This window comes from Amblyomma maculatum, chromosome 4 (assembly GCF_055883805.1).
Source record: "Amblyomma maculatum isolate TAMU_Amacu chromosome 4, ASM5588380v1, whole genome shotgun sequence".
Classification (NCBI taxonomy): Eukaryota; Metazoa; Arthropoda; class Arachnida; order Ixodida; family Ixodidae; genus Amblyomma; species Amblyomma maculatum.
The window spans coordinates 55282380-55304094 of NC_139347.1; the positions used below are offsets into that span (position 1 = coordinate 55282380).

The following is a 21715-nucleotide window of genomic DNA, read 5'->3' on the forward strand; positions in this document are numbered from 1 at the left end:
TCTATGTGCCGACATCCAGTATGTGGCGCCATCTATCGGCGTCAAAGTGATCTGAGCATGCGCAGAGAAACGCGCGGTGGCGGATCATGGTAGCGTATCGCGGATCACGGTGTGCTAAATCTCTTTATTATAAGACTGAATCTGTTTCGCAGCTTTTCGTGTATCAGCAGGCGAAGGAAGCTGGCCCCATGGGGCCCTGTGGCCGCTGCGAGAACTTACGACCTTTCGGATGAGTGCGTTGGCTGATAGCTCGGTATACTTGCGTACCTGGTGAGCGTATGCAACGACTGGGCGTCATAAAGCTTTTGTTCCTGACCGGTGATGAAGCTTCGCTTTGACGGATCGCCTGCCAGCTGCCAGCTGCCGGCTTCTTATAGCCCAAAGCAAGATCGCCGTCTGCTCTCCAGTGGCACTCAAACGCACTTGCACAAGCCCGCTGAGAAAGAGCGTGATAAGAAGAGACGAGGCGTCTTCCGTGTCGGAGCATTCACTTCCGGTTTAAAAAATTGTCACGTCGCGTCACGTCAGGACCTCCCGTATGTCTTTTCTTTCCATGGAAGACAGGAAGCGAGGGAGAAAACAATTAGGGATCCCGTAGTGGAGAGACAAATGGACATGGAGGCTGTCACGGAACACTACTCGGCCATATAACTTAGCATAGGTAGCAAATATTTCATATTTGTTGTATTCAGCTTTGGAGCGAGTGTTTAAGCCGTAATTATTTGACCCCAGCTTTAGATGAGAGTTTCCAGTCTGTTTGCTCTTTTTATGCTTCAGGGTCAGAGGCGTGATATTTGTGCTGTTTCGAACAGGTGCAGAAATGTATTATGGTCGTTATTGAGCGCTTAGAGACGGTTTATTGCAAATTGCGCCTAAATGAGAGAGCGTAATAAGTTCAGTCGCGAAACAGTGGAACCCAGGAGCTGTCTGGGCACTTCCGCGCCTGCGCTCCTGTGCGCCACTTGATTACGCGCCTTATGACCACCGCAAAAATGACAATCAGTGAAATGGATGCTCGGGGAGTGGTGCGCATATGTCGAGCGTGCACTCATACCGTGCACATGGCACATACTACAAGCAAAGCTATGTTTCGTACACGACTGCGTGTTGCATAGTAATGAACGTGGAGCACACGATTTTACGCTTGCTGCAGAAGTTAGCAATTTATTTGATGGGGTTGGAGTGGGGTTGTACACGTGTGTGGTTGTGTTTATTAAAGGGACCATTCGAATAAATCCACCAGGAGTAGAAAACGCGCACGAACAGTTGGTAGTTCACTACTCGTCTCCACGATGGTAAAATTCTGTAGGCTAGCTTCAACAACAACAACCATGCTGTTGGCGGTAAAAGCGGTGCTCTCTCTTCCTTCCTTAGCAATAGCAAGAGAAAAAAAAATGAAATAGGTCACGACTGCATGCGGCCCACCATATGACCCGTCCCGCCCACGTTACCTGGGCTCAATCAGTGAAGGGGCGTATCCAAATTTCCCAGTTTACGTCATCGGTAAAACGACGACTATGAACGTGAGGTGAGGTGTCACCCTAATCGCATGTGATCGGCTGCGAAGAACCGTGTTCCTTTTATTTTTCTCTAAGATTATTAAGCATGAAGTGCTTTTAGATCAAGCGTCGCTGATGACCTTGGCGCAAGAACGGAGGATAACACGAATGTAGTAGGGCACTGCGAAGTTCCGTAGAATATACTGGTATATATATATATATATATATATATATATATATATATATATATATATATATATATATATATATATATATGTGTGTGTGTGTGTGTGTGTGTGTGTGTGCGCGTGCGTGCGCGCGCGCCGCTGAAACAGCGCATGCATCAAGTGTCTTTCTAGTTTGGTGTCGGGCGAAACGCATTCCTGATGGCACATGACGAAATACGAGCCAGAATGCGCGCCGTCCGCCGAAACTATCCACCGCAGACCTCGTGGCGCCATCCATCGGCCTAACGTGCCACCGCTCGACGGCGCGACGTAAGGAAAACGGACGTTCGGCCGTATCCGCCTTTTCAAAATTGGCCAAAGGGCGCTGTCATATTAGAGACTGGGCTGTGTTTACCTGTCGCTGAAAAGTGCCATTTAATCTTTCTGGGTGGTCTAAAAAAAAACGTAAGAGATTAGACAAAAGCAGAACAACTATGTACGTTCTGCTGTGTTGTCAGAAACACCCCTGTAGATTATTGCAAGCTTTAAACTCACTTAAAGCAACGCTGCTTTGAACTATATCGGGTATAACAACCGACGACAGTGGAACTGCCAGCTTTACGATGTGACCTATAGTAAGATAAACAGCATACGTCAATGATGGCATAGTAGATTATCGATTATAAGAAATAATCTAGTTGCTCAATGCCAATCTGAAGGAAAAAAAAAAAGAAAAAAAAAAATACCTCGAGAACGCTGCGACAGCGTCAACCAAATGAAACACGGATACCCAAGAATGAGTAAGTCCTCGCAGGACTTCGTTTTTGCTAAAAATCTTTCACTCGGCTACTTGCAGCAGTTGGACGCCATGAACAGAGGTGTCAACAAGACCGCCACAAAACAGTCGAAATTGACTGATTACGGGTTTTTGCCTGCAAGTGAGTGAAAAGTGTAAGCTATTTTGCACTAATTAAATTTTCTGAAGTTTCTCATATTTTTTTTTTTTTTTTTTTATGGCGTAACCCGGTTATAACAATTATTGCTTATAGCAATGATATTTCCGCGTCACTTCGTTATTGCTAGGTTTCACTGCGTATGCTTATGCACCTTTGTTTTTTGCGTAACTGTCATGTTATTTTTGTATTCCTATCTCCTGATGCAACGTTTTCATATTCAATGGATATTCTGCCTATCTTCCTCGCATGGCCATATGCCCTGATAGAATACCGTAAACATTCGGTCATTTTTTTTTTTTTTTCTTAAAGAAAAATTGAAAGTTCAGCGCTTCTGTACGTGCCGTCCTTTGTCTATCGTGCTTTCGCTTGGAATACGTGACACCATGTATCGCCACTATCACGCCAGAGGTAATGCGCTACGTGTAAACGCTGGTGCACCGCATTACCGTGATGTGCTACTGCCGCATTCAATAAAACATGGCTATAGTGTTACGTCTTGGGCTATGTGGCTGTCTTGAGTTCTTGGGAATGAGCAACTCCTATTCATATCAGTCCACCGCACCCGCAGCTTTCTATAGCTTTTCTACTACAGAGGGGACAGCACTGCTCCTAGACAGGTGCCTTCTTGGCCCTAAAGTTGTGGGGTTCATCTTGATCCCATATATGCCGATCATGGCTTGTCTGGCTGGAAGGACGCTGTCGACAGTTCCCTTTAGTTATAGACCAATATGGTTCTAGTTTGCGCTTTGGTTCTTTTTCTAATATCACTCTGCAGAAGGGCGTCCTGCTTCTGCGGACGCTGTTTAAAGCCGAACTAAGTCTCAGGGAAGATGTTGTCCTCTAGGTACACGGTCAGGCTCGTGTTGACTACTTTCTCGAATAGTTTGTCCAAGCACGAAGTTAGTGATGTGAGTCTCAGATTTTGTGCTGTTGGGGGTTTGCTGGACCTGAGGATATACCGTACTTCTGCAGCCTTATGCAAGTCTGGTAGCTTAGCGGTTGCCCATGTGGCATTTATTGAAGTGTTCCGCTATACCGAGTCAATGTCGGCTTCACTTCGGCTTAACAGGAGTTCTGTTATCTGATCTGAACCAGGAGCTGTCTTCACTGCCATAACTTTCGTTCCCACCTCTTATTCCCATCATCAGCTTCTAATTCTGAATTTGGGAATCCTACTTATTCCATCTGCATTTCAGGCGGATTTAAGTATCTTGTCAGAATATCTGCCACATCCTAGTTCGTGCCTTGACCTGGACCGGCCGTGGTGGTGCAATTGTTAGGGCGCTCGACTACTGTATTCGAGAATGCGGGATCGAATCCCGGTAGCAGCGGCCGATTTTCCATGGAGGCGAAAAGAAGGCGCCAGTGTGGTGTGTGATGTCAGTGCACGCTAAAGAATCCCAGGTGGCCGAAGTTTCTGCAGCCCTCCACTTCGGCATCTCATAGCCCTATTGGCTTTGGGACGTTAAACCACACAAGCCAAACCAATTTTCCCAGGAGTCCGTCGCATAGAGAATTCGTTTTGCTTGGCCAGAGAGACGGCGCAGGATCCTGCCGTTTTATGGATCTCTATTTTAGCTCAGAGTTTTCAGTTGTGGATTTGCTTCTTTCCTAATTTGGTCACGGGTGTCTTGCCTCCCATAAAAGTTGGAGGCGTAGGTCGAATGCTAGGTATTCTTCAGTCGTCTGCACCTCGACCGTGATTGCTGAAACTCTATTAATTTCTTCCTTAACCCATTACTCGCCCATAAAAACCCAGAGCGGTCGACACTGCTTCCGCACCCACCATGGGCTTATGGCCAGATTGAATCATCGCTCTTTTTCGACGCCCCGTGCGTGCCCCGACCGTTGCCTCCCGAGGAGCGCATGAGTTACGCAGCTTTCAATAGGAAAAAAAAACGTGTTGTGTTGGCGCATAGGCATCTAAGGCCATCAAACGAAAGGTTGAGAATAGCGGCAAAGCTTGCGCACTCTTCTACGTGCAGGGCGCGTTTGTCGTAAGCGTAGGCAGCTGCTGCGACACCACGGACACTAGTGTCGAAACCAACCTTTACTTGAACCCGATTTCCTCCCACTGTGCCACACTATATGCATGTATTTCCTCATGGAACAGTTAAGGCTACTCAAAGTGATACCTACCGCGCAAGGCGCCTTGTTACATAGTATACCGTTGCAGCACAGCGAATTACTGCAATCATAGCCTGCACATCTCTACTGGGTCTTGCAAACGACAATCCTTCCACTTGCCGCCTGATCTGCACATTCTTCGATTATTGCGCATGCTGTTTGCAGATTGTAAACTCCGTAAGCCTAGTTTTGAACGTGCGACGTGTAGTTGCAGGCTGAGACAGAGGCACAAATAATCAGCAAGGTCCACGGCTGGCTGATTGATGCCATGCATGACCGTCCCGTATCATTTTGCTCTTAAATACTTTCTCAGGCTCCCGTGACGCGCGTACCCCGTATAACCACGGCACTCGTGCCGCGAAGTCAAGTGGAGGCACGAGGAAAACGAACAGGTTAGACATCAATTTTAAAGACATATATCGTACACAACATGGAAGCATTGTATCCCGCAGGAGCTCGACAGTGCAGAAAAGAAGGGGCCCTCGACTTTGGCGACCAGCCGAGTGATATCACTGAAGAAAGCACTGAACCGCATTCCATGTCAACAAAGCGAGCAAAATAACATCAACTTCAAGAAAAGAAAAATGGTTGCAGACATTTTAAACCAGGTTCCAGGGGAAATTCACGTGCACAGGTTTCGAATATGAGAAAGCGCAGCGAATGCAATGCTTCAACTGAACCTCTCGCGATACAGTCGAAATCACTGGAAAGTTTTTTTACGTATAACATTTTCTCAACAAATTTTTATGGATGACAATTAAGTTACCAGCAACTTCCTGCAAGCGGTTAAAGACAGTGGCAAGCTGAAAATGTTGCTGCTGTTAGCTGCAAGGTATCACCTCGCCACTTCTTTCCTTATTTTCATTTTCTTCAGCAAAGCAATTCCTAGAGACGAGAAAGGAACAGTGGTCTAGCATGGCTCAGCATACGTGTAAATACGTTGATATCCGACACATATGGTGTCTGATAACCACTGCCTCAGAATTCGCACTGTAGCAACAACCTTTTGAAGAACCGCAATCGACTAGCATAAGTATCGATGGCACGTCATGATTGATGACCTCGTTCTCGATGAGTGGTTTGTTGCAGTTCTAAATAGGTTCAATACCAGCAATGATTTTTTTTTTTTTTTCAGTCCAGTATGGCTATAGTTACTCAAAGAAAAATATGCCAATAGCTACATGCTGCTGTAACAATGCCCATCATGTTGTGAGCCTTTTATTTCAGCTTTTGCTTGGCAACATATCGTATTCGCAATGGTAAAATGAACTTGAACAGTTTTCTTATTTCCGCAAGTATCCCTTTCATACAGACAAAAAAAAAAATGAACACAACGTGAGTACCCCTATTTCTACAACCTCAACATTCCCACAGCAGTACCAACACAAATGAGAGCCACAGTGAATCTTAAGAGTTCTAAGTAGCACAGGAAATGCTACTTTATGTATACCTCCGTCGAGAAGTCCGCTTCATTCTCGTAGACAACATGAACAGGTTGCGGGCATAAGGACAAAGTAGAACCACCAGAAAATGTTCTCAGAGTACTGTGGTCAGCGTTTCGAACCGTTAAACATCTGCAGTGTTCGAGGTCAGGCACTTCACTACAAGACAAGCCCGCGTAAGGGACGTGGGGCACAGTCTGCAGCCAGGACTTTCAGTGAAGAACCACAGGTGCTCCTGAAAACAAATCACAGCACTCCGCAAACTAAATTCTGGCAACTCTGAACTACGTCCGTGGCGCGATCAGCCAGGGAACTTCTGCCTGAGAAACTCGTGCATGTGCTCGTACACAACTAACATGACGGCACCGCCTGGGCCAAGCCGCAGAACTTTGGGCACGAGGCCTTTATAGAGCGCGAAAAAACCCTCCTCGACGTACACGGTGCGCACGCTTTGCAGACATGTCCTGTACTTGATTGATCCCGGTGGTCCGGGTTGCGGGCCCTGGATGCGGCTCTTGGCCACGTCGAAAGGTATGTTCATCATGGACGCTCCCGTGCCAGCCACGAACCCTGTGGCCAATCGCATGGCGAAGGTTGCCGCTTCGCTGTCCGTCTTTGGCAGTTTGTCTTTGACTGAGAAGTAGAAGCCAAAGTAGAACATGTTGAACAGTCCGTTGCGACTCATGGTCGAAGTCAGTCCCAAGTTGAGGCCCCGAAGGCCAAACCCTGCCTCACGATAGATGTTTCTGGCCACGGTGAAGGTGCTCGGCTGCCTCGTGACGACCTGCTTGTCTGTCTGTAGACGCACCTTGACCACTTCGAACGGGTTCACGAACACGGCTTCGGTGAGGCCGGCGAACAGCCCCGCCAAAGAGAGGGTGACCGCCGTCTGCGGCCCGCCGAAAGCGAACAGTTTCTTGTATTGCTCAAAGGTGAAAAACTTGACGGCTCGCTTGGGCGTTTCGGCCAGGATAGGCGGCAGGATGCCCTTGTAGATGGCCAAGAAGCCCTCGGAACGTACCATGCGTCGGAAACAGTCGGCGATGGAGGTGTAACGGTGCTCGCCGGCGGCAGCGAGCAATTGGTTGTGCTGGACCTGAAACCGGGTCTTGACCACGTCCAGGGGGTGCATCAGGCAGATCTCGACGAAGCCCGCCGAGCCGCCAGACGCGATCTGGATGGCTGCTTCCCGCGCCAACTTGCGAATGCCGGAGCGTTCCGACATGGTTCTGCTATGGCCACCCTTCTGCACAGTCTGAGAGAAAGGCAGGACAAAAAGATGTCGGGAACTATGCATGCTATATTTCATACCAACCCTCACCGAAACAAAGCGCCAAGAAACTCCGTATTCGTTGCTTGGCGTTCTCGCGTGCGCGAGTCAATTAACAAGAGAAACAAAAAGGCGAGGTAGTTCACTTTACAGGTGCGCGAAACGGCCTATAAGAGACTCTTCCAGAAATTGGAAGTGAGTTCGCGTTATTACACGAACTTTCTTTGTTAAAGTTTAAGCATAACGGTGGCTATCGGCGTACATTCGCATCAGGCTAGCGTGTGCCAGCTGCACGCGCGCCCATGAAGGTGCTCCCCTCCCCTCTTGCTTAACACCGTACAACTGCACGTGCGTTATGACATAACCTAGTCTGACACAAGCCTACGCACTCATACCTCCGCTATGCCAAAGCTAAGCCGGTATCACAACGCGGTGTTCACGAGTTTGCACTCAGTCACACGCACAATGTAGCGGTTATCGTTCGAGATTGAAACATTCCTTCAACTACAGCACTTCGCGCACAGCAAACGCAGGAATAGGCTAGAACAGCAGTAACTGAAGCGTATAGACAGAGCAATGTCTGTTCCCGCGGTTATAAAAACGTGGAAAGAGCAACGGGTAGGAGACTTGTGAAAAGCGTGATTCCAGACACACATACACTAGACAAGAAGAGCGACGAATACAGATCTAGTGTGTTTGTCTTTGTTTGCGCTGTTCTTCACAATATGTTTCACCAACAAGCCCGTAAATGCGTTTTGAATAAGAGACGACATATACCTCCAGTCGGAGGTAAAAGAGGTAGGCGAGATAGCATGAGTGATGCGCGGTATGTGGGGTCTTATGTCCCAAATTGACTGAAGCTGTGATACCGGCAGCATTAGAGGGCTTCGGATTAATTTAGACGACTTGGGGATCTTTAAAGTAAAATAGCATAGCATAACACGTCAGCGTTTCGACTGGGGCCGCCGCGGCAGGATTTGAGCACATACTCTATAGCTCAATGTAGCCGAGCGCCCTGACAATTAGGCTACCGCGGCGGATGAAACAGAGTAAAACGCAACTAAAGAATGTTAATCGAAGTCACATAGCGATACACAGAAAAATATTTAAATTATCATGTGCTTTAAGAATTCAGCAAGCACACCTGTGACCGCCTGCGTTTCTGAAAGTGAAAGCTCGCGCGATGCGCTGCCGCGACGCCCACTCCCACGCTTCACCCTGTGGCGCAGGCTACCAGGTGACCAGTAGCGCCCTCTACGCTCTTTCTCTTCTGACGGCGTCCGCAGCGCTAGGTCACGTGGTGAGATAATTCAGGCATCCTAGGGGGTCTGCTTCTGAACCACTTCGTGTGGCTTGTAATGCATTTCCAGTGTTCCGAATCTCTTGATGGTAGAAATATTGTTTGCCCTACTACAGTGTACTAGATAGCCCTACCCTCTCCAATGGGTAGGACCTCCCCTGGTGCTAAATCAGCGCCACTACACGGCTAAGAAGCAGACCCCCTGGGCTCTACACTTTTGACAAAGGCTGTACATATGCCGTCGTTGGAATCCCCATCGCAAACTAGCCTCCGACTTAACAGATGGATGCTAAACGGGAAGATGATGATTAAAACTTTATCTTCCACCGAGTTAGGAGGCCCCCTACTCCCCGCTCCTGACACGCAGGCCTGAGGAACGGGGGTTGGAACCTCCGCGACCAAGGACTGGCGAGAAGCGAAATGGTATGAAGTCATCCTGAACGCTGCACAAAGAACGGTTACGTCACAATTTTGATACGAAAGATAGGAAAACGGGCGCCCCGTGAAGGTTTGTTTGTGACGTCGTACGAGCCAATGGAGCTCTACAGGCAATTACGGGAAAGGGGTCTGCCAGAGAACTATGCATCCATGGTCGCATATTAGTACCGTTTTTGCAAAAAGTAACCAGGCTGCATGTTTCGCTTCTAGCTTGTATCCTAAAGCCATCATTGATTCCCTGAGGATCACAACTTGTCAAGAAGTGAGGACGGGAGATCGCCTTTACTTTGCACAGATTTACAGCTTCAGAAGCCGATTTTAAACACCAATTTTGACGCAACCTTGACAGTGTTTACGAGCCCTGCCACATGGCACTGTAAACTACTAGTAGTAAGAGTCCAGTAACTAATCATTATACACACCCCTTTTATGAGGCAATAAACATCGCTTTAGAACGTAGCACAGTAAGCAGTATGAGGCTAATTGAAAGAACAAAAATCAGTTATCGTGGGCAACGCTCCCATGCATTCCCGTAGTTTCTTATTCTTTCTTATTCGCTCTTTGTACGTAGAGAAACTTCAACAGAAGTATATCAACTGTAAAAATTAACACAAAAAATAAAAATTGAGATGAGAGCCTGCCGGTGCGTATCGCGTGCTGTGTCACGACCGAGAGGTAAAATGCATCACTAAAATACATCTTATTTATACAGACATGCGGTCGTGCACGTGTCATCGATGACCACCTTGGGCACCTTTTCAGTAAGTCATGTATGTACACAAAAGGTTTCGACAGAGGGCGTACTATGCTGCCCCGAGATACGATCGGTAACGAAGACAGCATCGAGAAGAGCGCTGCGCGTCCTTAACAAACCTTCTTATTTGTCCCACTACGGCTGGTCAAGAGCGCAAGATACGCGTTACAGCGCTACGACAGACAAGTTCCCTTCGCTCTGCGCTGGCGCGGCCTCGACAATGAAGGTGGTGGACGTCGGAGCCGTATCTCCACGAGTGGCTACAGAGCGGCCAGAGGGACGTTTATCGGAAGACGTACAGGCGTCATTACTGCGCTGTCAACTGGTTCAACAAGCAGGCTGCTCAGCGTATCAACGCTTATCGGGGCAAATTCACTCATCTGGTCGAGAGGCGGCACGCGCTCGACGGGTGACCCTCGAGCATCCGCACGGTCGAAATGTCCGTCGGAATCGCGAGACGGAAAATTCCGAGTATCATGAACCCACCAGACATCGGCTTCAAAGTTGCAGTTGTATTAGGCGCGCCGTGGTGTAGGGCCAATGGTTAACCCCCCCCCCCCCCCCCCCCCTCCCTTTCCGCCCCCGCCCCCCCGTGCCCCACTACTTGGAAGTTTTTAGCATACCGCCTCCATTGAAGGCGACCGCATTCTTGGGGCTAACTGAAACCGCACCGTTGGCGAAAAAAAAAAAAAAAAAAAAAAAAAAACCCGGCTCTGCCATCCTCCAGAGCTTTCAAGAACACGAAGACCCCGTTACTATTACTGGCGAGTGGCGCGACACGCTGCATGGCGCAGGCTTTCTGCTATCTTTGTAATATGCATATTCTGGCCAGAGCCGCTCGTTAGTGTACCAGAGAAGTTATTGCTGATTCCCCAACAGTGGACTCAATAAGCACGCACTTTGATATACTGGAATATACCAACAGTCTGCGACTGGGTACCATCAGAATAGAAATATTCCCCCCCCCCCCCCCACACACACACAAGAGGGAGTGCGCCAAGCTTTTTTTTTTTTTTTTTTTTTTTTGTATATGTATCATCAGCAATGCGCTAGACGCCACAAAGGATGATGCAGTGTGGGGCGTGGAAAACGGTTCTAGAGCCCCTCGTCATCCAACTAGAGTTCGGATGACTTCGACTAATGCACTCCTCGTGGCCTTATGACCTGTATTGTGCTCACTGAAAACCAGCACTACAATGCTAATGCAAAAAGAAAAAAAAAAAAAAGAAGAAGAAGAAAAAGTGGACTCTGAAACTTCGTCTTAAGAGTAGACACTAAAACAAAGTAACTGGCGCTCTAATTAAACACCAATAGAAGCAAAACGAATTGGACCGCTTACCGAACTTTTCAAGCACTTGTGATGACAGGAGAAGACAGGGCAGGGCGGTAGTGCAGCTCAGTCCTCCCTCGTCATCACCTGCGCTTTCAAAATTCGGTATGCTTTACGAGCTATAGTCAGACAGCTTCGTTTGCCGTATATGTGATCGCTGTCGAGTAGTGCATGGTTTCCTTTATAACTTGCCAAGAGCACGTTGGCGCGATTTACGAGCGGCCAAGGGCTCGAAACAATGCACAACTGAACATGCAAGTTTCCAGTAACCGTGGTTAAGTCACCGTCCTTAAAAAAAAAAAAAAAAAAAAAAAAAAAGAAAGAAAGAAAAAACTGCTCTAAATCTTGGAAGACGCGCTATTAATGCGATCATATATATGGGCGCGTGCAGCACTATCAGGAGGGAATTTACAGACCACGGTAGACTGCGCTTGCCGCACTTAGTTTTCATCGCGGAGACAGGGACGTTGTAACGTTGCTTCAGCACAGTATTTGAGTAAAATAAGATTAAACTATCTATCGCATGCAGGCACAAGACATTACAAGGTAAAATATTGCATGACTACATATGACGGTGACGAGCTACCAATTTGTAGATTTGTAACTGCTTCAGAGAGCACACGATTGTTCGTTTTTCAAACAAGCAAAGCAAAGAAGCGCATTGCCAAAATTTATCAAGTGTGCTCTGCTTTGAAGCACTGAATACGTTGGTCTGCTTTAAAACGCTAGCAGGCGACGCGCGCGAATGGCACAAGCGTCAAGACGAGCAGGTATACTTTTCACCGTCGTAAACAGCGCGCTCCAACGCTCCAACCCTCGTCATCGCGAGTGACGCTGGCGCACGCTGGAAGCTCCAGGGCGGTAGAAAAAGGTGCTCTGGGAATGCCGCGACAGATCTAGGCAGATGCACTGCAACCTACTGCAAAATCGGTCCGACTGTCAGCACACGCAGCGTCAAGGTCATGCCCTCCGCTGCCAATATGCCCCGAAATAGACGCTTGCCTGTCTGCTTTCAACGCCATAACAAACACGTGTGGTACGGTACGATCTCCTGCTGCCCAACGTTGCGGCAAGCGTCAACCGGAAAGCGCTTGCGTTGTTTGCATCCAGCGACACGCGCCGATGTTGTCACGTCTCTAACGTCTCGGAAGTACACAGACCACAAGTTGAAAGCCCGGTGCAGGCACCATGCTTTCGCAAGCACCGGCATCGGGTTTCGTAATTGCAGAAAGCAAACACTCACCGAGTGAACAGCCGGCCAAACCCACCGCTACAGTTACGGCAGCGCCCGCAGACACGGACGGCAGCGAGCGAGGGAGACGCGCTTCGCAGCCTTTCCGGATGTCACGTGACTATTTTCTGACGGGAGCTGCGCGGCTACGCGGCAGTGAAGCAAGGCGCTTCCGTCGTCTGCTAGCGGAATGTGAGCAGACGACGGGAAGACCACTTGTTAAAAACTCTAGTAAAAGCCCTAAAACGAGATCAAATTCAGAGTTATATATCAAAAGAAAGGGCAAAAGGTATGCAAACAGAATATATACCTTATATTGATGTTTCCACTTGTTCTCGTTGTTTTGGACTGAAATTTATGTTAGTACTGAAGTTTAACAAAATATTATTTTGGTTTTCTTTCGTGCCGAGGAGAGAAAAAATGAAAAAAAAAAATTGAAAAAAAAAAAAAAAACGATCATGGCGGCCGTATGGACGATTTGTTCTTTTTTTTGTCTGTTGATTCATGTCTTGCACCTTCGTTCGTTTCGAGGAATGTGAGCCACAGCAGCGGAGCTTAGGCCCATTTACAGGCATTCTATGTCACCGTTCCGGACATTTAAGCTTGATTACGCAATTACCGTCGGGAACTGTGAGCAAAGGATTGTACGTGGCTCGGTTCATATGCATTATCTACTTCACTGGTCAAATAGTTATACGCAGGTCTATGCCTTGCCCAGATAACATTTATCACTGAATGGCATCAGGAAAACGGCACCTTTGCTAGAAATCGCATTCACCCAGAACTTTCAGCTTATATAGCACCATCTGGTGTTGTATAAAGTCATTAACTCCACCGAGTCTTAATGTGACGCACAGATGGCGCGATCCGTCTTCGTGCGTTAGATTCGTTTTTGTATGTTAGGTGGTTGGTTGGTTGGTTTTGTGGGGTTTAACGTCCCAAAGCAACTCAGGCTATGAGAGACGCCGTAGTGGAGGACTCCGGAAATTTCGACCACCTGGGGTTCTTTAACGTGCACTGACATCGCACAGCACACGGGCGCTTTTGCTTTTCGCCTCCATCGAAAAGCGAGTGGCCACGGTGTAATATTTCTTACACCGTGGTGGTGGCCTTGTGGTGTCCACAGTTGTGTGTGCGCTATCGTGCTATCGTACATGAGAGAGGGCCACGGTGTCCTCACCTGCCATCACGCATTGGGCTCCTCATGCAGCGCATTCATGCACTGGCTTTGAGTTGTGAAACTTTCCTTTGAGGGCTAGGACGTCGGCCGCACAGCATCAGCTCATGCTGGTGCAGCGGGCCAGAGCCGCTGCTAGCCACCATACCGTTGCTGAGGCCACTCATGGACAGAGGACTGCCGACTACTGCTCTTTCCTAACCCACTACCCCTAACCCCAATTTTCCCTAATAATTGTTTATCAATCAATCAAAAAGGACGTCGACGTCTTTACGTGGTCGCGTAGCAACATGCCCAGATGTAGATATAGATACGCTTTTCCTAGAGTGTATCCTCGCCTCGCCCACAGGTGGCTCTTAGGGTGCTTCAATACCTTAAACGGCTCTTAGATCAATGATATACAATTTTCCACCTCGCATCACAATTCTTGCGCAATAATTGTGCGCATCATTATGATTGGCCTAGATCTCCCACACCTTTCGCAGAGCTGCATATAAATTGTGAAAATAAGTGATTTATGACATGTATTTGTGCTCACTGAAAACCGGCACTACAATGTTAATGCAAAAAAAGAAAAAAGTGGACTCTGAAGCTTCGTTTTAAGAGTAGACACGATAGCGCCGCCTTGCACCACCTGTTCCTTTCGCGATTTGTAGTTTTTGTTTAAGCTGGTATTTGAAGAAATGAAAGCGCAGCATCTGCCTCACTCCCTGGTGGACATGTATACTCTACAATTAACGGCATGCAATCGAAGGTTCATACGTCGCTGGTTCAAATCCATATCGCGGACTATCCTCTGAGGCCACCCTGAACTTCTATCGTTGATCTAGTGAGGTGCATCGCGGTGACTGATCTAAAAGCATTTTTCTCCTAGGAGGCTAGGACAGCATATATCCCAAACGTACGCTCAAAAATTGCATATTTTATGCCCAAAACGTAGCAAAATGTGGTGGTGGTAGAAACATTTATTGCCATATGTACAAATAGTGGGGCCTGCGTGTCACTTGGGTGCCCCCTTACAACACGGGAGATACATTTATAAGGCAAAAAAAGTCCTTGAAACGTAATCCTCTTCATAGCACTGGGGCCTCGGTTTGTAGCACTGGTCATTAGAGACTCCCAGTGTGAGACTCAGCAACGTGGATGGAGGATGAGAAAAGATGGGGCATGTAAGAAGCTGAGAGACTAGCGGCATCTACCGACAAGCGGACGAAATGACAACGGAGAGGATACATAAGCGAGAGAAAAGAGAAGACGGAGGAGAGCATTTGTCTTTCCCCATGGCATTCGTGACGGAAGGGTGGCTGTCCCTGGCTCTAGAAGGGTTAAACGAGCCGAAGCTCTAGAGCGACGGTTCAAGAACAAGGGAGCGAAAGAAGTAGTCTATGTTGATACGGCAAGTGGCAGAACAGGTGCGGCGGTAGCCTCGGTAGTCGGTAGTCGACGGCCGAGGGGCACCGGTATCCGCGGCAGCCAAGGAAGTTGCGATAGCGCTAGCATGCGTAGGAACGGAAGCCAAGTTCATAATTGGCGACAGCAAAACTGCCATCCAAAATTTTGGAAAGGGGAGGATATCGCCGGAGGCAGCCAAAATTCCCACCTAAAGAACGCTGAATAGGAAAATTCAGTTAATTTGGACACCCGCTCACGAGGCGGCTCACGAGCTAGCCCGAGCTCTCCACTTCCGGGTAGCCGTCGAGCTAGTCGAGCCCCTCGAACACTGGGCATACGATGAGCGTCTGCAATTACGGGGAAATCATCGCCCATTATAAATTGGGTCGTAGACTGTTCCCCGCCAGATATTACCTAAATAATAGAGAAGCTGTCGCGTAGAGACGGCTAAGGCTAAATCACAAAGCCTTAATGGGAATACCCTAGAATCCATCAGCTGTGCTTGTGTTTCTATGAAATGCAAAGTAAATTCGTATATGGACTGTCAATGCAGATTATAAACTGCAGAAAGCGGATGGAAATAATTTTAACTAATGGAAATAATTTCTTATTCACTCATTATTTTTAATGATTATTCATTTATTTCAGCAAAAAAGACAGAACCATCAATGTCACTCTCAGATATTGCTTCCCGTAAAAGTGGGAGAAGGAAATTGTGCTACAATCCGACCCCTGGTAAAGAACCAGCAGATCCCACTGGCCTCTTACATGCACTGCAAGAAGCTTTACCGAACTGCCTCATCCTGCGCTGTGCTACACAAAACAACAGTACACTGTAAAAAACGTACATATTTTATTTGCACATTATCTGGTATAAAAATAGGTACAGGTTTTAAAACTGCTCATGTACACCTAATCAGGCAGTATAGAACTAAGCAGAAGGGCATTCATTACCCGAAGTTGCATGCAGGAAAAAAAAATATATAAAGAAAACAAAAAAAAATATAATTTCAGTGCTCCAGCGCATTAGAATTACCAACTGTTGTATTATTCACCAACCTGTTCAAGTGAGGAAGCGTCTAATCCTTTGTGCATTCACCAGTTATGTGCTTGAGTGCATCTGCCAAGTAAGAAATGTGGGTGACACATAGTGGAGGACATCACCAGTCCAAGCACAAAGAAAAAAACCCAGGAATTAGAGAATTTACACTAGCAAAAATAATTTATTCAACAACACAGCCTTTAGTGTAACATGTCTGACAGCTCAAGGTAAACAAAATTTGGCTGTTGATTATATATAAACATCAATGACCATCATCTTCTGTGCCCACACAGCATTTTTTTTTTTTTTTTTATTCGTGATATGCTTTGGTGAACAGGTTTGAACTGCATTTTCAACACTGTTTTCTCACTGGGGAGTTCATTTCAGGTCACAGACCAAACTGAAGGTGCGTAAAACCTTGAAGATAATAAATAGCACACCGCACATTCAAGACAACGAGGATCTCTTGAGCGCCTCAAGCCAAGCACTCATTTAAAAAACATTTGATGGTAAGGAAATGAATGAATGTGCACATCCAAACACACATGTGCCACAAGTAGCATCACTGCCAAAATTAAACTATGGAGTTTACTTCCCAGCCATGTAGTGAAGCAAAAGGTCTCGAGAGGCGAGAATAGCAGTTGTCTTTTCCTTACACAGATTAAAAGCTAAAGGGGTACCAAGTGGTCCACTGCACAGCTGAGAAATAGATACCCAATCATTACAAACAGCCACTGTTAGCCTCACATGGTACCTTGACCAACTGTAATACCTCAACATCATTTGCATGGAATGTGCTGGTTGGTTTTACATTATTAGCACATCTTTTTTGCAGCTATCCAACCACTTACTATAGATGACATGAGCTGCCATCCTGGAGTCGACTATAGGCCAAGCGGAAAGTGAGGCGTGGCATGTGGAGTGCACTGGACATCCGACAACATCAATGTTCCACAGGATTTTACGGTGCCATAAGCCTGACGGTGTGGTAAAAGACATACTTTACCCTCGCCAAGTGTGTACAGAGGCAATGCGTTATGGAAGCTACCATGAAAAAGATGCAGTGGATGCATACAAGAGGTTATGACCTCCAGGGGCAGAAGAATTTCTGTCGGGTACACTGGGCTGCATGTACATTGCCATAACCACTCATTGGTGCTTCTTCTGATAGATGTCCATTTGCCTTCAAAGGCAAGGATGTCAGAGAAGCAGCACTTGCTAAGAAATTCTGCTACCAAATAATTAATGGTGCAGTCGAGCTAAAAAGGAAAAAAAACATGCTTATTACTATCAGGTTCAGGGCATGATGGGCGTCACAGGCCTAAAGTCGTGTGATTTCGTTGCATGGACAAATGCCGCAGATGTACAAGTCTCAAAGAAAATTTTTTTTCAACAAGCCATGTGGGAGCAGGAAATTTTGCCGGGTCTAATTTTTACATGAACTGCATAGTGCCAGAGAACCTGACAGGAACAGTAAAGTGGGGGGCTTCCTTTACATGGGGCAAGAAAATGAGCTGCATAATGTCAAAGAAAGTACGAATTTGTGCTGTTAGCTTTCTTCTAATTTTATTTGCAGATGTTCTGTGTAAACCCGGTGAAACTTCTCTTTGGTTCATTAATGTACAGTTCTTTCTTCACCTGAATTAAATAGCTTAATACATAACAAACCAGTTACTCTTTTTTTGTTTTGGTCTCATGCACTAGCTGCAGGTCTTTGACAAGCTTTTTAAGTCTGATGTAAGAAAATGTAAATTGTGGGGTTTAAAATCCAAAAGTGACATATAGGCTATGACAGGTGTCATAGGTTCAGTTTCATTTAGACCAATTGGGTTGAACATCTGAGGTTACTGTTGCAACAGCTGATGAAAATTTCCAAGTTTCCCAACCATGTCCAATTGGAGCTCACTGACGCGCAATTATAGGAATCTGAAAGTTGGACAGTAGAGCACAAGTCCTAAATATGCTGCTGGCAATATCAAGCATGTTAATGGAATTGGCTCGTCTAAAAAGTGAAACTCTTTGATGCGCCGTATTACTCTCTCAATGAGAATTCTAGCCCCGGCAAGTTTTCGTGTTGCAATGGCATTAGTTGCTGGAAGCTAGCTTCCCTTTTTTAATGGGGGTATGTACACTGGGATTGTTGACGGTAAAATGGTATCCAAGCGGAAGCCCTTGTCAACCATAACACTATCACCAGGGTCTCGGTGGTCCAACAAGTGGCTTTGCTGAAGAACTTCAGTATCGCTGACATGGCCACTCCACAAGTCAGGAAGAAAGAAAACATAACCATCAGGTGTGGCACCTACAAGCACTTTGAAAGTATCATAGTGCTTATAAGGCGGAAGTTTGCCTCTGAGCAGTCAGCCTCGAGGACTTCTTAACTTTAGTACAATCCAACAAACCCCTAGTGTTAGGAAAATCTGCAAATGAGCGTAGCATGTGCCTTTGCGCTTCATTTAATTTGGGAAATCTCAGCAGCGCATACAACTCTTTATCCAAAAAATTAACCCATGTGCGAAAAATGTCACTCAGTGCTGATTGTGATATTCCAAATATTCTTGCGATCTCTTCGGCACACACACCTGTCCGAAGCCTGTAAAGAACCATAAACAGCTCTTCTCTTTTTGACAGTTTCCTTCCTTTTGCCTGCTGCTTTTCATCCCAAAAAGCCATCTGCTTAGCATTTGTCTCTATGTGTTTGTATAATGCATCAAACTGGGCCTTGCACTGCAGTCCTGTATAAAATTTAAAAGAGTCTGGGTGCACAGTATCCACTGAGACACTGCGAAACTCCAGCCTTTTGCATTTGGCTTCCAACTGCTGGTTTTTTTTTTTCAAACTGGCAATCTCGGTCAGTAGGGTGTTCAGTTCACTTGCGTGGAGAGGTTCTTTCTGCCCCTTGCTGGCTGCTGGTGCATTGTGAAGCAACAGCAATGAAGCAGCAACTTCACTTTCTTCGGGCCCACCTACAGCATCTGCAGAAGTTTACACAGATGTAGAGACAGCATGAGCACAGTGATGTTCCATGGTGCATCCATAAATTCACTCAACAAACCAAAAAGTCCTTATTTCAGGTCTCTTTTAGCATCCTTGTTTTGAATGCACTATGTACCACGGAGTACTTGCCTGTGTTTGAACTGCCAATTCCAGTCCGGTCAGTATTAGTGCTGCAACTGGCGGTACTCGTGTCGCTGTCCATGCTATCTTGCCCACCTTAACAAATAATAAGAATCTTATCATTTTGTTTTAGCAGTGTACCACAGCCAGTATGCTGTGCTACATTTCTGCGCACCGCCTTTGTAAAAATCTTGCTCTCACCTCTTGAAAACTTGCTGTTTGTTTCTTCGTTCTGCTCTGAAAAATATAGAGTGGAAGCCACTAAATCAATAAAAGGAAACACCCGAATGAAAAGCATGCTGGCAAAATCACTGCTAAAATACTAAAATTGAAAATTGATAATGAAAAGTATTTTGGTTTATGTCTGGATGATGTGCTATCTGCAATCGTGCCACCGAAAAATATACAAATGAGTGGATAACTCAGAACCAAGACAAGAACCCTCAGTGTCATATGCTCAAACTGCTCACCGACGCGCGAAATATATCGGCATTATGTACCAGGCCTAATATATTTCCATGTACAAGAAGTAGCATGCGAGCCTGTAGTATCTAAAATTAAAATAAATAAATGAATACAAATGTACGCGACTCTTCCAATACACTGCTACACTTTGATCTTAGCCAAAAGGCCGAGAAGCGATACACTGACCCCGCCGGGGTGGCGCAGTGGTTACGGCGCTCGACTACTGTTCCCAAGGACGCGGGATCGGCCTCGGCGGCAGCTTTTCGATGGAGGCGAAAAGCAAGGCGCCCGTGTGCTGTGCGATGTCAGTGCACGTTAAAGAACCCCAGGTGGTCGAAATTACCGGAGTCCTCCACTACGGCGTCTCTCATAGCCTGAGTCGCTTTGGGACGTTAAACCCCACAAACCAACCAATCTTCCAATACACTGGGTGTGCTTAAAAAGTAAACATCTGCGCCGAACGCGGTGCCGTACTATGGTGATCTCATAACGCTTACTTCCCTGTTTTTACTACACGAGTACCGTTTCGTTTCCGCAAAAGACCTACCTGCTGTGGAGGCATCAAGCACCTTTTTGGCGGCGTTCTTTGTCTCACTGTTGTAAACGAACACCGAAGGGACAAAATCTGGGTGCCTTGGAGAAAACGAAGGCGAGCCTGTAAGGTTAAAAAATACTGACCGTCATGAAAGAGCGCCAAGCGGCAAAAACACTGTTACTACAAGGCAAAATCATGACCGGCTCAACCATTCGACTCGCGAACGGCGGTGCATCAAAACTAACGCCGTATTTTCTTTTCTTGCTAGTAAGGCGCCAGTCACGATAAAACATACTAAATATTACGGTATAGCACATATAGTCGCCTGTGATATCTGCGCTACTCGGCCCCTTCGCATATAATGAAAACGAACGACAAAAATATCGTGGTCAGGCCCCGTCGCACAAACAACAAACTCGCACCAAATAAATGCTACTGCGGCTATGGTGCAAACTCCGGCAGCTATACTTTTCATCGTGCACATTTCCTTTAGATGCATGCATACCTGTAACGAAGTGTTTTTCACACAGTCGAGAGTAAGCTGTCGGCTGCCAAGGTCGACCATTCACGTCTTGACGCCTGGTTGCCTTAATCCAAGCTTCACGCCGTTGCTTGTCGCGGCTCGCCGAAGGAAACCTAAAAAACCGCGTCTTACATCCCGGCACGCCCCGAGAGTGGCAACCGTACGCGGCACACGTGGTTGGCATCGTTTAACTCTAGTTTAACAAAGCCTGTTTAGGTCACCGCGTCGCCAGCCTCCATGCACGACAAGAAACGCCGTCGACGCCGTCCATGGCCTCCGAAATTACTCCCAGATCTCAGAGGCCATGCGCCGTTCAATGTGTGTTTATCAGTCGCCGCTAGGGCTTTGCACGTGCGCAGAAAACTCGCGCCAAAGGCGATAATAATTGTTTCAGTTCTAGTATTGGCAAAATATAGCAATTTAATGCACTATATACTGCGTTCTACTCTCGATGGGTACCAATGCATTTTAGTGATCGGAGTGTTTGCCGCTGAAAAAACAGAAGCCGCTAGAGTCGCCAGCGATTTTTCTGTGCAGTGTACCATAGAGTTAATACAAAGACTTTGTATTGGTATAGTATTACAAAGACTTTGTATTAACTCTATGCAGTGTACTTCACGGTGGTCGGTTCGTTTCACCTGCATTACGTGAACTGGTTCACGTGGTGCTGCACTTCACCATTCGTTTATAGTGCCTAGAATATACTGGCTAGTGTGCCGAGGGCGCGCGCTGGCGTGTCCGCCGCGGTGATGCCTTCCCGCCGCCACCGCGGGGCGACGCTACCAATAGCTAAGGTGTTATCGCTCCGCGTTCGCGGCCTCGGCGGCATAGGCGGCATATAGGTCCGGATAGCGCGCTGCGCTTTTCACTGCGAAACCTGTCTCTTGACGGTTTAAGCGCACTTTGTGTCTAAAAACAGTCTTGGTGGAAGACATTCATACCGTCCTAGT

The 21715-nt window shown here is 46.9% G+C and overlaps 2 protein-coding genes and 2 pseudogenes across 5 annotated transcripts; 1 reads left to right on the plus strand and 3 right to left on the minus strand.

Annotated features, from left to right (window-relative positions):
- Positions 1-5136: 5136 nt before the first annotated feature.
- LOC146191081 (mitochondrial 2-oxodicarboxylate carrier) lies at positions 5137-12631 on the minus strand. 3 transcript variants are annotated; one of them, XM_084601561.1, is made up of 3 exons: positions 12527-12631; positions 11293-11370; positions 5137-7437 (listed from the first exon to the last, which is right to left on the minus strand). In XM_084601561.1, exon 3 carries the CDS (start codon positions 7414-7416, stop codon positions 6493-6495), a length of 924 nt encoding a protein of 307 aa, XP_084457687.1. In that variant the 5' UTR covers positions 7417-7437; positions 11293-11370; positions 12527-12631; the 3' UTR covers positions 5137-6492. The 3 variants fall into 3 exon arrangements, with proteins under 3 accessions (XP_084457687.1, XP_084457686.1, XP_084457684.1); XM_084601560.1 differs by having other exon boundaries at positions 5137-7446; XM_084601558.1 differs by lacking the exon at positions 11293-11370 and having other exon boundaries at positions 5137-7446.
- Positions 12632-14841: 2210 nt separating this feature from the next.
- Positions 14842-17566, plus strand: LOC146191082 (uncharacterized; annotated as a pseudogene).
- Positions 15923-21070, minus strand: LOC146191083 (uncharacterized). Of its 2 annotated transcripts, none has more exons than XR_014706601.1 (5): positions 20748-21070; positions 20255-20362; positions 19444-19474; positions 19252-19338; positions 15923-19100 (listed from the first exon to the last, which is right to left on the minus strand). XR_014706601.1 is itself a non-coding variant. In XM_084601557.1 (5 exons), exons 1-5 carry the CDS (start codon positions 20805-20807, stop codon positions 19092-19094), a joined length of 300 nt encoding a protein of 99 aa, XP_084457683.1. In that variant the 5' UTR covers positions 20808-21065; the 3' UTR covers positions 15923-19091. The 2 variants fall into 2 exon arrangements, 1 of the variants encoding a protein (XP_084457683.1); XM_084601557.1 differs by having other exon boundaries at positions 19444-19479; positions 20748-21065.
- LOC146191084 (U2 spliceosomal RNA) lies at positions 19730-19885 on the minus strand (annotated as a pseudogene).
- Positions 21071-21715: the final 645 nt, after the last annotated feature.

What these genes read in the sequence shown, in the direction of transcription:
- LOC146191081 (XM_084601558.1), bottom strand. Translation starts at nt 7,416, where the DNA reads ATGTCGGAACGCTCCGGCATTCGCAAGTTGGCGCGGGAAGCAGCCATC.
- LOC146191083 (XM_084601557.1), bottom strand. Translation starts at nt 20,807, where the DNA reads ATGGTCGACCTTGGCAGCCGACAGCTTACTCTCGACTGTGTGAAAAAC. An exon ending in TGAAAAACACTTCGTTACAG is followed by an intron (nt 20,363 to 20,747) that starts GTATGCATGCAT and finishes TTAACCTTACAG; the next exon opens with GCTCGCCTTCGTTTTCTCCA. An exon ending in AAACAGCAAGTTTTCAAGAG is followed by an intron (nt 19,339 to 19,443) that starts GTGAGAGCAAGA and finishes TTATTTGTTAAG; the next exon opens with GTGGGCAAGATAGCATGGAC.